The 17,500-nt window shown below is 37.1% G+C and overlaps 2 protein-coding genes across 2 annotated transcripts in view; both read left to right on the top strand.

Moving 5' to 3' along the window:
- The window catches only part of LOC113802042 (uncharacterized), a 14,109-nt gene extending 4,229 nt beyond the window's left edge, over positions 1-9,880 (top strand). The window contains exons 6-21 of the mRNA XM_027352519.2: positions 1-126; positions 357-485; positions 953-1,000; positions 1,164-1,394; positions 1,833-2,066; positions 2,428-2,625; positions 3,059-3,103; positions 3,854-3,898; positions 4,275-4,499; positions 5,528-5,590; positions 6,318-6,542; positions 6,843-6,947; positions 7,508-7,732; positions 8,110-8,157; positions 8,792-8,854; positions 9,648-9,880. The exon at positions 1-126 is cut by the window's left edge and continues 81 nt beyond it. Of these exons, the coding sequence (XP_027208320.2) occupies positions 1-126; positions 357-485; positions 953-1,000; positions 1,164-1,394; positions 1,833-2,066; positions 2,428-2,625; positions 3,059-3,103; positions 3,854-3,898; positions 4,275-4,499; positions 5,528-5,590; positions 6,318-6,542; positions 6,843-6,947; positions 7,508-7,732; positions 8,110-8,157; positions 8,792-8,854; positions 9,648-9,880 (2,243 nt within the window). The remainder of the gene's footprint in view (positions 127-356; positions 486-952; positions 1,001-1,163; positions 1,395-1,832; positions 2,067-2,427; positions 2,626-3,058; positions 3,104-3,853; positions 3,899-4,274; positions 4,500-5,527; positions 5,591-6,317; positions 6,543-6,842; positions 6,948-7,507; positions 7,733-8,109; positions 8,158-8,791; positions 8,855-9,647) is intronic.
- A 1,008-nt stretch (positions 9,881-10,888) lies between these two features.
- The window catches only part of LOC113802040 (uncharacterized), a 46,378-nt gene continuing 39,766 nt past the window's right edge, over positions 10,889-17,500 (top strand). Inside the window, exons 1-6 of the mRNA XM_070122287.1 lie at positions 10,889-10,895; positions 11,257-11,301; positions 11,765-11,989; positions 12,549-12,596; positions 12,776-13,006; positions 13,710-13,934. Of these exons, the coding sequence (XP_069978388.1) occupies positions 10,889-10,895; positions 11,257-11,301; positions 11,765-11,989; positions 12,549-12,596; positions 12,776-13,006; positions 13,710-13,934 (781 nt within the window). The remainder of the gene's footprint in view (positions 10,896-11,256; positions 11,302-11,764; positions 11,990-12,548; positions 12,597-12,775; positions 13,007-13,709; positions 13,935-17,500) is intronic.

Below are 17,500 nucleotides of genomic sequence, written 5' to 3'. Positions count from 1 at the left end.
AGCAAGGGAAGGAGGAGATAATTAAGACGGAGGGAGAAGGAGGAGTGATAACCTGGTGGACAGTGAAAGGCAGATGGTGCGCCTCAGAAGTAGACGAGAATCTGAATCCCGTAACCATTATACTGTGTAAGTTAATTGGAATGCAAGTCAAACACACACACGCATGCACATGCACACACATAAACATACATTTAAACATACACCTAAACACACACAATAACACATAAACACACATACATACACAAATATGCATATAAACATATATATACATACATATATGTATGTTTATATTATAAGTATTATATAGTATATACATTTCTGGCTTTCCTTCCTCATTGCCCCCACTGGACTCGCAGGCGACGTGTGCGTTCCCTTCAGCCTCAAAGGGATGCTCATGAGGGGCTGCGTGGGCGGCCAGTGGTGCGCTGCAGAGGTGGACGAGGATATGAATGTCATGAAGGCTATGAGCTGTCCGGAAATTTCTTGTAAGTGACGGACATGTGGCTAAATGTGTAGATTATTGCTTTGTATGTTTCTTTGTAAGTGAAAGTATAATAGTAAAGGTGTTGTTGATTATGTAATTTTATGAATGAGTGTATGTTGTATGTTATATCAAGAAATATTCATCTTTTCTCCCTCATTGGTGGCAGGAGGTAGAGGGAAAAAAAGGGAAACAAGGAAATAATATTTATATATGTGTGGGTTTCATATAATGTTAAATAATTGTGCCTTTATAATAGCATTTTGAATTAAGAAACATACAGTGCTCTTCGTTATTTTATTTACTTATTTATTTATTTGTTTATTTTTTCTTCAAAACTTTGATGATACTGCTTGTGTTCATGATCATATCTGACCTTCTCGATATTTTTCTGTTTGATTTAAAGGGATGAAAATTGCCAGTTTCAGATATGTTTGTCCTTTTTTATTAGAATGCGTTTTACCCTTTCAGTCGTAACAGAATCACCGCTAGAGACCACTAGTACATATGAGTATGAAGGTAGGAAAGTATTACGTAAACCCATGTATACATTACAGTAGTCTCTAGATCTCTGCATTTGAAGATGATTCCCATGTCATTTTGATGTAAAAAGGAATATATTGAATATAAAAACACATTTATTTTTTTCGCTATGTAATATAAAATGAAATCCTTTTCCCAGCCTCAGCTGAAACGGAAGAGCCACCTTCAGAAAGTAGTGGGTGCGTTCCCTTCCGCTACGGAGAGGAAATCGTGAGCGGATGCGTCGGCAAGGAAGGGAAGGAGGAGACATTTGAGTTGGTGGGAGAGGGAGGAGTGAAGTACAAGTTGACCCTGAGCTACAGATGGTGCGTCTCCGAAGTGGACGAGAATTTGAATGCCATGAAGATTATAAGGTGTCCGGAAATGGCTCGTAAGTGACGGAAAATAGACAAAATGCAAAGTTCATTGCTTTATATTTATGTCTTTATAAGTTAATGTATAATTGTTATTTAAATTGTTGATTATGCAATTTCTGTTACATGATCCTACTTCCTAAAGTGGTAGGGTTAGAGAAAATAATTGTCATGTTTGTTTATCAGGAAATATTGATCTTCCCCTCAGCTGTGACAGAAGGGGAGAGAAAGAAAAGAAAAAATATCTATATAATATATATAGCTATATGTATGCTAGTGTAGATGTGCCTTTATATACATTGTTATTATGTATGTTAGAGTATAAGTTTTATTCTCATAGCAAAAAATCCAAACATTATCGTAGAATATAATTTTCAAGGTAATTGTTCATCTTGGGCAGCTCATGTTTTTATTATTTTCATATCTGTCAAAAGCTGATGTTTCCTCCCCTAAAGTGCCACCCATGGGCGCCGCCACTACGCCTACCGGTGAGGCAGTGACCGGACTGTGTGTTCCTTTCCGATACGGAGGGGAAATTGTGAGCGAATGCATCGGCGAGGAAGGGAAGTGGGAGGTAATTGAGGTGGAGAGAGAAGGAGGAGTGACAGACAGCTGGACAGTGAAAGGCAAATGGTGCGCCGCAGAAGTAGACAAGAATATGGATATCGTATCAGTTATACAGTGCCCAAGTAAGTGAATTAGAATCCAAGTTATGCATTTTTTCTCTTTGACACACACACATGCATACGCATACCCATACCCATACTTATACCCATGCGTACATACTCATGCATATATATATATATATATTTATGTATGTGTATACAGATATATCTATATATATGTACGTATATATACATATACATATTAATGTACATAAACATATTCATGTACATATATACATATGTAAATATAAATGTGTATGTATATATAAGTATGTATATGTTTACATAAGTATGTATGCATGTTTTTTTAGTGTGTGTGTATGTGTGCAAGCGCGTGTGTGTATATCAGTCGTTTTCGTTTCTCATCGCCCCTTTGGACTTGCAGTGGAGCAGTGCGTTCCCTTCCGATACGGAAAGGAAATCGTGAGCGGATGCGTCGGCGAGGAAGGGAAGGTGGAGACATTTGAGTTGGTGGGAGAGGGAGGAGTGAAGTTTAAGTTGACCCTGAGCTACAGATGGTGCGTCTCCAAAGTGGACGAGAATTTGAATGCCATGAAGATTATAAGGTGTCCGGAAATGGCTCGTAAGTGACGGAAAATTGACAAAATGCAAAGTTCATTGCTATATATTTGTCTTTATAAGTTAATGTATAATTGTTATTTAAATTGTTGATTGTGCAATTTTTGTAACATGATCCTACTTCCTAGAGTGGTAGGTTTCGAGATAATAGTTGTCATGTTTGTTTATCAGGAAATATTGATCTTCCCCTCTGCTGTGACAGAAGGGGAGAGAAAGAAAAGAAAAAACATATATACAATGTATATAGCTATATGTATGCTATTGTAGATGTGCCTTTATATACATTGTTATTATGTATGTTAGAGTATAAGTTTTATTCTCATAGCAAAAAATCCAAAAATTATCGTAGAATATGATTTTCAAGGTAATTGTTCATCTTGGGCAGCTCTTGTTTTTATTATTTTGATATCTGTCGAAAGTGGATGTTTCCTCCCCAGCTCCGCCCGAAGAACCACCAGTGGGCGCTGCCACTACGGCCACAGGTGAGGCAGTGAACCTTTTTTTAACCCAGTTCTCATAGGCGCATATTCACATGAATGCAAATTGTATGCATTTGTGTCAGTATCTTTATGTATACACAAACATGTGTAAACAGAGAAGACTGCCAACAATAAGTTTGTGAATTTTGATTTAGTAAACGAATAGTTTATTTTGAACATTGGAGTGATATAGTCACGAATGATGAAAATGTAAACTGCTTGTTTGTGTTTGTACATATATATATATATATATATATATATATATATATATATATATATATATATATATATATATATATATATATATATATATATATATATATATATATATATATATATATATATATATATATATATATATATATATATATATATATATATATATATTTGTATAAGTGTATATTTATTATATTCATGTGTATATATACATTTGTTCTCAATGTCATTTCATAATACTTTGAGAATTTTCTGATAAAACTGAATGATAAGGATTCTATAGGATTTGAGAGAAAATGCTATTATTAAGCATAATTGTTTTCCGATAAGCTATAAACTTAAAGGAGTGTTACCTTCAATAAGTTCCAGTGAATCCCCAGGTGAGAATGTGAACCTCATGTGTGATCATGTTGACATGTATATTTATTTGAGTGTGTGCATTGGTACGTGAGAAGAAAATGAAGGTCTATGTCATTTCCGAATATCTTTATTGTTCATAGATACTTATCCTTTTGAAAATCATATTTTCCCTTTCAGCTGTAATTGAACTGCCACCTTCAGTAACCTCCAGCGAATCCCCAGGTGAGAATGTGAACCTCTTATGTGTGATCATGTTGACATTGTACATTTGACCATGTACTGTCAGTGACACTTCTCGACACATACGGACATAAATGCACTTACCTGTGAATACTATAAATTCACATCCCAGTACTGTATGCTGATATATATATATATTCATGTGTGTATATGTATTTGTTGTCAATGTCATTTCATAATGCTTGAAACATTTTCTGATAAAACTTTATGATAAACATTCCATAGCATTTGATAAAAAATGCCAATATTAGACAATCGTTTTCCTATAAGCTATAAGCTTAAAAGAGTTAGATATGAACCCAAATTTAAGCATTTGTCCTTTTGTGTTTAGATAATGAACTGTATACCTTACCCTCAGCTCCAAGTGAACAGCCACCAGTGAACGCCACCGCATGTGTTCCCTTCCAACATGATGGAGAAATCGTGAGTGGATGCGTTGGCGAAGAAGGGATGGAGGAGACAGTCGAAATGGAGGGAGAAGGAGGAGTGATAAACAGGGAGACAGTGAGCGGTAGATGGTGCGCCTCAGCGGTAGACGAGAATCTGAATGCAGTGTCAATTATAGCCTGCCCGACCATGCCTCGTAAGTGAAATATCTCTTATTTTTCATATGTATGTATATGTATATATGTATATATATGTATATGTAATTGTGTGTGTTCATATAGATTTGATATGGATATAAACATACTTATTTATACATTCATTCATTCATGCATGTATTATTTTTGAATCGGTATGTAACTAGATAAGTATGTGTATATGTGTATATATGTATACACGAGTGTATGTGTATACGTAACTTGAAAGTGAAGGTGGTTATCATTTCTTGATATCTTTATGTCATTTAAAGCCACCTCCAGTAATTTGTAGGGAATCCCCAGGTGAACCTCTTTATGTGTAATCATGTTGACATTGATGGTTTTGACCAGGCACTGTCATTGACACATTGACACACAGGGACATAATTGCACTTGCCTGTGAATATTATAAATTCACATTCCGCTATTGTTTATACATGCTGAATTAGATATCTATATAAATGTAAAATTTATATTTGTGGTTATATTGTGTTTGTATACGTGGATAGTTGTGAACAAAGTTGTAATTATTTTTATCATTTTGGAATATCTCATGATCAGTGGAGCCACAGGCAAATTAGTTTTTAAAGTGTATATTTTTTATACTTTTTAGCTGAACAGCCAGTGACTACTATAAAAGTGTCTATTTGATATGAATACCTTTTTATCATTATTTATTTTTAGTCAGTTTAGTATATTTCCCAATCTGAGCTTCAACTGAACTATGACAGAAAAGTGTTATGAAAATCTGCCTTGGAGGTATATAGGAATATGAATATCTTATTCATTATGGCATTCCTAACCTTTCCTTGTTAGTGATAAGTTGCAATTCTTTAAATACACTTATTTTCTTAACCCGTAAATGCATATATCGTATATACGGATTTATGGTTGTGTGAGTAAATAGATTTGTAAAGTTCATAGTCATATTGGAATTTCTTGATTCTTTTCTATTTGATCCAATAAGTATCAAAAGTGCTAGTATGAGATATGTCTGTCCTTTCTATTAGAAAACGTTTTCCCGTTTCAGCAGTAACTGAACAGCCACCGTTAGTAACCCCAGGGCCACACTCAGGACCGATTGTGTATGAAGGTAGGAAAGCATTACGTGAACCCATGTATATATTGGTAATGTATAGATGTTTTGCCCGTGGCAATTATGATTTTGAAAGCGAATCCCACACCCATTTGAAGTCATGCTAAGGAATCTATTGAAGTGGAACCGCAGTAGACAGTTACCAGAATATACGATCTATTATTCCGTGCCCAACCGTGTATCGTAAGTGGATTATACTCCAGTACTACTCATTTTTTTCTGATACATTCGCGCATACATTGTATATAGATACGATCGCATGCGATGAGATTTATAATTTAATAAATGAATATATTTTTATACATCCACATGACAGAAATTCCCTTTATCTATCTATATATGTATATATTTGTATATACATACATATATACATAAATGTATATATTCAATACATTTTCATAATAGTTTGAACATATTCTGATATAACTTCAAAATAAGGATTCTTTAGGATTTGAGCCAAATTGCCAGTATTAGACATAATCATCCTCTAAGCTATGAATGGGAATGAATATCATCACATTACATGGGTAGTACTTGACTAGTTTCGAATATATCTTGGTTAGAAATACATGTATTTCTGACAAAGATATATTCGACACCAATAAGATACATCTTTTGTATTTGAATTATAAGAGTGTCTTAGATATAATTCCGAATTTCTGTCAGTCATTGTGTAAATCCTTATAACAGCGTTTAGAGAATTGAGTTCACACATTTCCCTCAGCTCCAAGTGAACAGCCACCAGTGAACGGCAGTGAATGTGTTCCCTTCCGACACGATGGAGAAATCGTGAGCGGATGTGTTGGCGAAGAAGGGGTGGAGGAGACAATCGAAATGGAGGGAGAAGGAGGAGTGATAAACAGGGAGACAGTGAGCGGCAGATGGTGCGCCTCAGCGGTAGACGAGAATCTGAATGCAGTGTCAGTTATAGCCTGCCCGACCATGCCTCGTAAGTGAAATTTCACACATATATATGTGTGTTTGTGCGTACATATGTGCCTATACATATACATACATATAAAAATCAAGTTATGCATGTATTTATTATCTCTAAGTAAATGAATAAAGGAATAAGAGAAATGTGTATATATAGTTTATACATATATATATGCATATATACTCGTATGTATGTATATTTATTTGAGTGTATGCATTGGTACATGAGAAGAAAATGAAGGTCTTTGTCATTTCCGAATATCGATATTTCATAGATACTTATCCTTTTTAAAAATCATATTTTCCCCTTCAGCTGTAATTGAACTGCCACCTTCAGTAACCTCCAGCGAATCCCTAGGTGAGAATGTGAACCTCTTATGTGTGATCATGTTGACATTGGTGGTTTTGACCATGTACTGTCAGTGACACTCCTCGACACATACGGACATAAATGCACTTACCTGTGAATGCTATAAATTCACATCCCAGTACTGTATGCTGATATATATATATATATATATATATATATATATATATATATATATATATATATATATATATATATATATATATATATATGAACCGTATTCATGTGGACAAATGTGGAAAGGTATGAATGAGAACGAATATCTTCACAATACAAGAGATGTATTTGACCGGTTTCGATTATATCTTCCTCTGACGAAGATATAATATATATATATATATATATATATATATATATATATATATATATATATATATATATATATGTATATTCATGTGTGTATATATATTTGTTGTCAATGTCATTTCATAATACTTTGAACATTTTCTGATAAAACTTTATGATAAACATTCCATAGCATTTGATAAAAAAGGCCAGTATTAGACAATCGTTTTCCTATAAGCTATAAGCCTAAAAGAGTTAGATATGAACCCGAATTTAAGCATTTGTCCTTTTGTGTTTAGATAATGAACTGTATACCTTACCCTCAGCTCCAAGTGAACAGCCACCAGTGAACGCCACAACTTGTGTTCCCTTCCGACATGATGGAGAAATCGTGAGTGGATGCGTTGGCGAAGAAGGGATGGAGGAGACAATCGAAATGGAGGGAGAAGGAGGAGTGATAAACAGGGAGACAGTGAGCGGTAGATGGTGCGCCTCAGCAGTAGACGAGAATCTGAATGCAGTGTCAGTTATAGCCTGCCCGACCATGCCTCGTAAGTGAAATATCTCTTATTTTTCATATGTATGTATATATATATATATATATATGTTTATATATGTATATGTAATTATGTGTGTGTTCATATAAATTTGATATGGATATTAACATAAATATGCATACATTCATTCATTCATGCATGCATTATTTATGAATCGGTATGTAACTAGATAAGTATGTGTATATGTATATATGTATATACGAGTGTATGTGTATACGTAACTTGAAAGTGAAGGTGATTGTCATTTCCTAATATTAGGAAATGAACATGAACATGAACATGTCATGAACAGCCACCTCCAGTAATTTGTAGGGAATCCCCAGGTGAACCTCTTTATGTGTAATCATGTTGACATTGATGGTTTTGACCAGGCACTGTCATTGACACATCGACACACAGGGACATAATTGCACTTGCCAGTGAATATTATAAATTCACATTCCACTACTGTTTATACATGCTGAATTAGATGTTTATGTAAATGTAAAATTTATAATTTGTGGTTATGTTGTGTTTGTATATGTGGATAGTTGTGAACGAAGTTGTAATGATTTTTATCATTTTGGAAAATCTCATGAGCAGTGGAGCCACAGGCAAATTAGTATTTAAAGTGTATATTTTTTATACTTTTTAGCTGAACAGCCAGTGACTACTATAAAAGTGTCTATTTGATATGAATACCTTTTTATCATTATTTATTTTTAGTCAGTTTAGTATATTTCCCAATCTGAGCTTCAACTGAACTATGACAGAAAAGTGTTATGAAAATCTGCCTTGGAGGTATACAGGAATATGAATATCTTATTCATTATGGCATTCCTAACCTTTCCTTGTTAGTGATAAGTTGTAATTCTTTAAATACATTTATTTTCTTAACCCGTAAATGCATATATCGTATATACGGATTTATGGTTGTGTGAGTGTAAATAGATTTGTGAAGTTCATAGTCATATTGGAATTTCTTGATTCTTTTCTATTTGATCCAATAAGTATCAAAAGTGCTAGTATGAGATATGTTTGTCCTTTCTATTAGAAAACGTTTTCCCGTTTCAGCCGTAACTGAACAGCCACCGTTAGTAACCCCAGGGCCACACTCAGGACCGATTGTGTATGAAGGTAGGAAAGCATTACATAAACCGATGTACATATTGGTAATGTATAGATGTTTTGCCCGTGGCAATTATGATTTTGAAAGCAAATCCCATACCCATTTGAAGTCATGCTAAGGAATCTATTGAAGTGGAACCGCAGTAGACAGTTACCAGAATATACGATCTATTATTCCGTGCCCAACCGTGTATCGTAAGTGGATTATACTCCAGTACTACTCATTTTTTTCTGATACATTCTCGCATACATTGTATATAGATATGATTGCATGGGATGAGATTTATAATGTAATAAATGAATATATTTTTATACATACACATATATATAGAGATGTGTGTATGTATATAAACCCTAGTAAGTGAAACAGAAATTCCCTTTATCTCTCTATATAAATGTATATATTTGTATATACATACATATACACATAAATGTGTATATTCAATACATTTTCATAATAGTTTGAACATATTCTGACATAGCTTCAAAATAAGGATTCTTTAGGATTTGAGCCAAATTGCCAGTATTAGACATACTCATCCTCTAAGCTATAAGATTAAAGTAGAAAAGGTATGAATGGGAATGAATATCATCACATTACCTGGGTAGTACTTGACTAGTTTCGAATATATCTTGGTTAGAAATACATGTATTTCTGACAAAGATATATTCGACACCAATAAAATACATCTTTTGTATTTGAATTATAAGAGTGTCTTAGATATAATTCCGAATTTCTGTCAGTCATTGTGTAAATCCTTATAACAGCGTTTAGAGAATTGAGTTCAAACATTTCCCTCAGCTCCAAGTGAACAGCCACCAGTGAACGGCAGTGAATGTGTTCCCTTCCGACACGATGGAGAAATCGTGAGCGGATGTGTTGGCGAAGAAGGGGTGGAGGAGACAATCGAAATGGAGGGAGAAGGAGGAGTGATAAACAGGGAGACAGTGAGCGGCAGATGGTGCGCCTCAGCGGTAGACGAGAATCTGAATGCAGTGTCAGTTATAGCCTGCCCGACCATGCCTCGTAAGTGAAATTTCACACATATATATATGTGTTTATGCGTACATATGTGCCTATACATATACATACATATAAAAATCAAGTTATGCATGTATTTATTATCTCTAAGTAAATGAATAAAGGAATAAGAGAAATGTGTATATATAGTATATACATATATATATATGCATATATACTCGTATGTATGTATATTTATTTGAGTGTATGCATTGGTACATGAGAAGAAAATGAAGGTCTTTGTCATTTCCGAATATCGATATTTCATAGATACTTATCCTTTTTAAAAATCATATTTTCCCCTTCAGCTGTAATTGAACTGCCACCTTCAGTAACCTCCAGTGAATCCCCAGGTGAGAATGTGAACATCTTATGTGTGATCATGTTGACATTGGTGGTTTTAACCATGTACTGTCAGTGACACTCCTTGACACATACGGACATAAATGCACTTACCTGTGAATACTATAAATTCACATCCCAGTACTGTATGCTGATATATATATATATATATATATATATATATATATATATATATATATATATATATATATATATATATATATATATATATATATATATGTATACATGTGTGTATATATATTTGTTGTCAATGTCATTTCATAATACTTTGAACATTTTCTGATAAAACTTTATGAGAAACATTCCATAGCATTTGATAAAAAATGCCAATGTTAGACAATCGTTTTCCTATAAGCTATAAGCTTAAAAGAGTTAGATATGAACCCGAATTTAAGCATTTGTCCTTTTGTGTTTAGATAATAAACTATACCTTACCCTCAGTTCCAAGTGAACAGCCACCAGTGAACGCCACAGCATGTGTTCCCTTCCAACACAATGGAGAAATCGTGAGTGGATGCGTTGGCGAAGAAGGGATGGAGGAGACAATTGAAATGAAGGGAGAAGGAGGAGTGATAAACAGGGAGACAGTGAGCGGCAGATGGTGCGCCTCAGCGGTAGACGAGAATTTGAATGCAGTGTCAGTTATAGCATGCCCAACCATGCCTTGTAAGTGAGATTTCATATATATATATATATATATATATATATATATATATATATATATATATATATATATATATATATATATATATATATATATATATATATATATGGGCCTATACATATACATATAAACATCTATTTATGCACCCGTTTATTTTCTATAAGTAAATGAATAAAGGAATAAGAGAAATATGTATATATATATATAATATATACACATATATGCTTATATACTCGTATGCATGTCTATTTATTTAAGTGTGTGCATTTTTCGTGAGAGGAAAATGAAGGTCTTTGTCATTTCCGAATATCTTGATACTTCATAGATACTTATCCTTTTTAAAAATCATATTTTCCCTTTCAGCTGTAATTGAACTGCCACCTTCAGTAACTTCCAGTGAATCCCCAGGTGAGAATGTAAACCTCTTATGTGTAATAATGTTGACATTGGAGGTTTTGACCATGTACTATCAGTGACATAAATGCACTTTCCTGTGAATACTATAAATTCACATCCCAGTACTGTATGCTGATATATATATATATATATATATATATATATATATATATATATATATATATATATATATATATATATATATATATATATATATATATATATATATATATATATATATATATATATATATATTCATGTGTGTATATATATTTGTTGTCAATGTCATTTCATAATACTTTGAACATTTTCTGATAAAACTTTATGATAAGCATTCCATAGCATTTGATAAAAAATGCCAGTATTAGACAATCGTTTTCCTATAAGCTATAAGCTTAAAAGAGTTAGATATGAACCCGAATTTAAGCATTTGTCCTTTTGTGTTTAGATAATAAACTGTATACCTTACCCTCAGCTCCAAGTGAACAGCCACCAGTGAACGCCACAGCATGTGTTCCCTTCCGACACGATGGAGAAATCGTGAGTGGATGTGTTGGCGAGGAAGGGGTGGAGGAGACAATCGAAATGGAGGGAGAAGGAGGAGTGATAAACAGGGAGACAGTGAGCGGTAGATGGTGCGCCTCAGCAGTAGACGAGAATCTGAATGCAGTGTCAATTATAGCCTGCCCGACCATGTCACGTAAGTGAAATATCTATTATTTTTCATATGTATGTATATGTATATATGTATATGTAATTGTGTGTGTTTATATATATTTGATATAGATATAAACATACATATGCATATTCATTCTTTCATGCATGCATTATTTATGAATCGGTAGGTGTTGTTGATTACATAATTTTATAAATGAGTGTATGGTTTATGTTATATCAACAAATATTTGTCTTTTCTCCCTCAGTTGTGGCAGGAGGTAGAGGGAAAAAAAGGGAAACAAGGAAATAATATCTATATATGTGTGGGTTTCATATAATGTTAAATAAGAGAAGTGTATGTGCCTTTATAAAAGCATTTTGAATTAAGAAACATACAGTGCTCTTCATTATTTTATTTTATTTACTTATTTATTTATTTATTTATTTATTTTATTTTTTTTTTTCAAAACTTTGATGATACCGCTTGTGTTCATGATCATATCCGACCTTCTTGATATTTTTCTGTTTGATTTGAAGGGATGAAAAATGCCAGTTTCAGATATGTTTGTCCTTTTTTATTAGAATGCGTTTTACCCTTTCAGTCGTAACAGAATCACCGCTAGAGACCACTAGTACATATGAGTATGAAGGTAGGAAAGCATTACGTAAACCTTTGTATACATTACAGTAGTCTGTAGATCTTTCGGCCGCGACATCTCTGAATTTGAAGATGATTCCCATGTCATTTTGATGTAAAAAGGAATATATTGAATACAAATACACATTTATTTTTTTCACTATGTAATATAAAATAAAATCCTTTTCCCAGCCTCAGCTGAAACTGAAGAGCCACCTTCAGAAAGTAGTGGGTGCGTTCCCTTCCGCTACGGAGAGGAAATTGTGAGCGGATGCCTTGGCCAGGAAGGGAAGGAGGAGACATTTGAGTTGGTGGGAGAGGGAGGAGTGAAGTTTAAGTTGACCCAGAGCCACAGATGGTGCGTCTCCGAAGTGGACGAGAATTTGAATGCCAGGAAGATTATAACGTGTCCGGAATTTGCTCGTAAGTGACGGAAAATTGACAAAATGCAAAGTTCATTGCTTTATATTTGTCTTTATAAGTTAATGTATAATTGTTATTTAAATTGTTGATTGTGCAATTTCTGTAACATGATCCTACTTCCTAGAGTGGTAGGTTTAGAGATAATAGTTGTCATGTTTGTTTATCAAATAAACATGTGTAAACAGAGAAGACAACCAACAATAAGTTTGTGAATTTTGATTTAGAAAACGAATAGTTTATTTTGAACATGGGAGTGATATAGTCAGGAATGATGAAAATGTAAACTGCGTGTTTGTGTTTGTACATATATATATATATATATATATATATATATATATATATATATATATATATATATATATATATATATATATATATATATATATATATATATATATATATATATATATATATATATATATATATATATATATATATATATATATATATATATATATATACTCGTATATTTATTATATTCATGTGTATATATATATATTTGTTCTCAACGTCATTTCATAATACTTTGAAATTTTTCTGATAAAACTGAATGATAAGGATTCTATAGGATTTGAGAGAAAATGCTATTATTAAGCATAATCGTTTTCCTATAAGCTATAAGCTTAAAAGAGTTAGATATTAACCCGAATTTAAGCATTTGTCCTTTTGTGTTTAGATAATGAACTGTATACCTTACCCTCAGCTCCAAGTGAACAGCCACCAGTGAACGCCACAGCATGTGTTCCCTTCCGACACAATGGAGAAATCGTGAGTGGATGCGTTGGCGAAGAAGGGATGGAGGAGACAATCGAAATGGAGGGAGAAGGAGGAGTGATAAACAGGGAGACAGTGAGCGGTAGATGGTGCGCCTCAGCGGTAGACGAGAATCTGAATGCAGTGTCAGTTATACCCTGCCCGACCATGCCTCGTAAGTGAAATATCTATTTTTCATATATATGTATATTTATATATTTATATAGGTATATGTAATTGTGTGTGTTCATATATATTTGATATGGATATAAACATAAATATGCATACATTCATTCATTCATGCATGCATTATTTATGAATTGGTATGTAACTAGATAAAAATGTATATATATGTGTATATATGTATACACAAGAGTATACATATACACCACCCTACTTCATGTGCAGGGTGGTGTGAAGCAATGTGGTAGCCTAGATAGTGTCAAGCGCTTGCATGCCTTCTCGCTTGCAGCTGCCACCGCTGGCTAGGCTTGTGCGAAAAAGGGAGCAGCCCTGCGTAAGTCTCCCTTGCCAGTGCATAGCCTCTCCATCATCAAGACTTCTGCAGTGCCTCCTCGTGGTCACCTATGGAAACTGGCACCTTGCAGTCCCAGGCTGAATTGTAGGGGATCTCGGAGCAGCAGGAGGCCCCAGAGGTACAGGGTCATGGCCCACCGGCATGTGGACATGATCTGGCCCTGTACTAACTCCTGCCCCTAAGCCCCCTGGGGTCAATGGGAGGCTCGGGGGAGGTGGGCCTTGCCAGTCCTCCTCCCCCCAGAGAATACCCCACTGGCAGTGCTTGCTATAAACGGTAATGCTGGGGGGAGGGAAAACGTCCCTCCTACCCAGCAAGAGAGGTGGGCTGCGGGCCCCATTGGGAAGGTGGCTGCTGGGGCGCGGGATTGGAGTGGGAGCTCCTTGTCCCGCCTGCATTCTGGTAGCCGCCAGCCCGATATGAAGCCCTAAGGAACCCCACAGGTGGATGATGGGTTCCGCAGCCTGCCGCCTTTGAGGTGGGGCAGCGTCGGCGGGGGTGGCAGAGGTGGCGTCCACCTGGAGCGACTGCCCGAGGGTTAACCTCAGGCGGGAAGTCAGGGTGGGGGGCTTGGAACGTCCGCTCTCTGCATCAGGATGATCAGTCACCATCTTCAGAGAGTAGCCATAGCTGTCTCTGGTAGGCTCCGGCCCTCGGTGAGCATATAATGGTAGTGAGACTGAAGCTGTCTTTTGGCTTCATGTCTCTTATTGCTGTGTACGCTCCTACCAATGTTTGTAAACTTGACGTGAAAGAGATGTTCTACACCAAACATGTGTCTGTGGCAGACAGTTGTCCCTGGCGAGATATTCGTATTGTTCTGGGTGACTTCAATGCGGTATCTGGCTGTGATCGAGCTGGCTATGAGATGTCAGTCGGTCCTCATGGTTCGGGAGTTGATACCGGCAGCAAGAATTCCCTCCTTTTCCGGGTTTTTGCTCCTGGTACCAGCACCCAAACCCACATCGTTGGACATTGTACAGCCATGCGGGTAATGCAGCCAAGGAGATCGACCACATTCTCGTTAGCATTCGTTGGAGGATCCTCCAGAACTGCAGGGTTTACAGGAGTGCCGATTTCTGTGGTACTGACCATAGATTGGTTGTGACTACCCTCCGGGTTCACGTCAAAACTCCCCAGCAGCCCAATGACCACCCTAGGGTGTTTCATCTGAACAGGCTGAAGGAGAGGGAGTGTGCTAGGAGGTTTGCTGAGACAATCTCTGATCGGTTCACTTGACAATCTGATAGACCCTGTTCTTCTGTAGGACACCTTCAAGCGCAAAACGTTTGATGCAGCCCAAGAATCGATTGGAGAACGCCTGAGATCAAGACAGAATTTAATCTCTCAGGAGACGCTGGAATCCACAGATGCTTACCGTGCGGCTCGTCTTGCAGGGGATCGGGATTTGCACCGTTCTCAGGTGCGCAGAACTCCGTCTGTGTTAAGAAGGGATAAGGAAGTTTATTAGGAGTCTTGCTGAGGAGGTCGAAGGCCATTTCTTAGTAATTGACTTTCGTCCTGCATACCAAGCCCTGAGAAAACTGAATTCCAAGCCCTCTTCCCAGGTGACTGCAGTTCATTTAGTAGGTGGCCAGATTATCTCAGATCCTGTCGCGGTGCGCGAGCATTGGGCTGAGTACTTTGAGCAGTTTTATCAGGTTGACCCTCCAACAGTTAACTTGGATGTGGGTAGTGCCGTGATTCCGCTGCCAGACCCACCCATTAGCGAGGACCCACCCTCCCTAACAGAAGTTAGGGAGGTGATCTCCAAGCTGAAGAGTGGTAAAGCAGTGGGTATTTGTGGCATCCCAGCTGAACTGTTAGAGGCTGGTAGTGAACCTATGGTGCAGGGATTACATGCTGTCCTGGCTGCCATCTGGCAGTCCGGTACCATTCCCCCTGACCTGTTGAGGGGTGTGGTCATCCCTCTCTGGAAGGGGAAGGGGGACTGATGGGACTGCAGCAATCATCGCGGCATCATGCTGCTCAGTGTACCAGGCAAGGTTCCGTCAGATTGTCAAGTGAACCAATCAGAGATTGTCTCAGCAAACCTCCAAGCACACTCCCTCTCCTTCAGCCTGTTCAGATGAAGCACCCTAGGGTGGTCATTGGGCCGCTGGGGAGTTTTGAAGTGAACCCGGAGGGTAGTCACAACCAATTTCTGAGGCATATCAGAGATCATCTACTAAGGCATCTGAGGTCAGAGCAATCTGGATTCACTCCTGGTAAGTCCACAATAGACCGCATCCTTGCTCTCCGAGTCATTGTAGAGCACCGTCGTGAGTTTGGACATGGGCTGCTTGCAGCCTACATCTACCTCAAGAAGGCGTTCGATACAGTGCATTGGGAATCACTGGGAGATCCCGAGACTGAGAGGAATTCCAACAAGAATTATTGAATTAATAGCAAACCTATATACTGGTACTGAAAGTGCTGTAAAGTGTGGTGGGGGCCTGTCGAGCTTCTTTCCTGTCAGTTCAGGAGTGAGGTAAGGCTGTGTTCTTGCCTCACTCCTGAACTGACAGGAAAGAACACTTTTCAACACTTGCATGGACTGGATACTAGGCAGAGCTACTGTTCAAAGTCACTGTGGAGCAACACTTGGTAATATTAAGGTTACAGACCTTGACTTTGCCGATGATGTTGGTATTCTATCTGAGTCCTTGGAAACCCTAGTGGTGGCTCTCGATGCATTTAGTAATGAAGCGAAGCCCTTGGGTCTAGAGGTCTCCTGGACCAAGACCAAGATCCAGGACTTTGCGACTTGCTAGGAGAACCTGTTCAGTCAGTACGCGCTTGCGGCGAGGACATTGAAGTCACAGAGAGATTTACATACCTTGGTAGTGCAGTTCATAACTCTGGGCTGTCAGACCAGAAAGTCAGCAGACAGATTGGCCTGGCAGCAGGGGTCATGAAGTCTCTCGACAAGAGTATTTGGAGGTGCCGGTACCTGTGCAGAAGGTCAAGCTACGGGTTTTCAGGGCCCTGATAATGCCAGTTTTGCTCTACGGTAGTGAAACCTGGACATTATCCAGTGCCTTGGAGTCTCGTCTTGATGCCTTTTGTACTAGGTCCTTGCGCCGGATCATGGGGTACTGTTAGCAGGACCATATGTCTAACCAACGGCTGCACCGTGAGACTGGCGCAGGACCTGTTACCTGCACAATCCGGGATCGCCAAGTCAGGCTATATGGCCACCT

This window comes from Penaeus vannamei, chromosome 5, assembly GCF_042767895.1.
Source record: "Penaeus vannamei isolate JL-2024 chromosome 5, ASM4276789v1, whole genome shotgun sequence".
Taxonomy (NCBI): domain Eukaryota; kingdom Metazoa; phylum Arthropoda; class Malacostraca; order Decapoda; family Penaeidae; genus Penaeus; species Penaeus vannamei.
The sequence above is the reverse complement of the archived record's forward strand: the minus strand, read 5'-3'. Positions and strand labels throughout refer to the sequence as shown.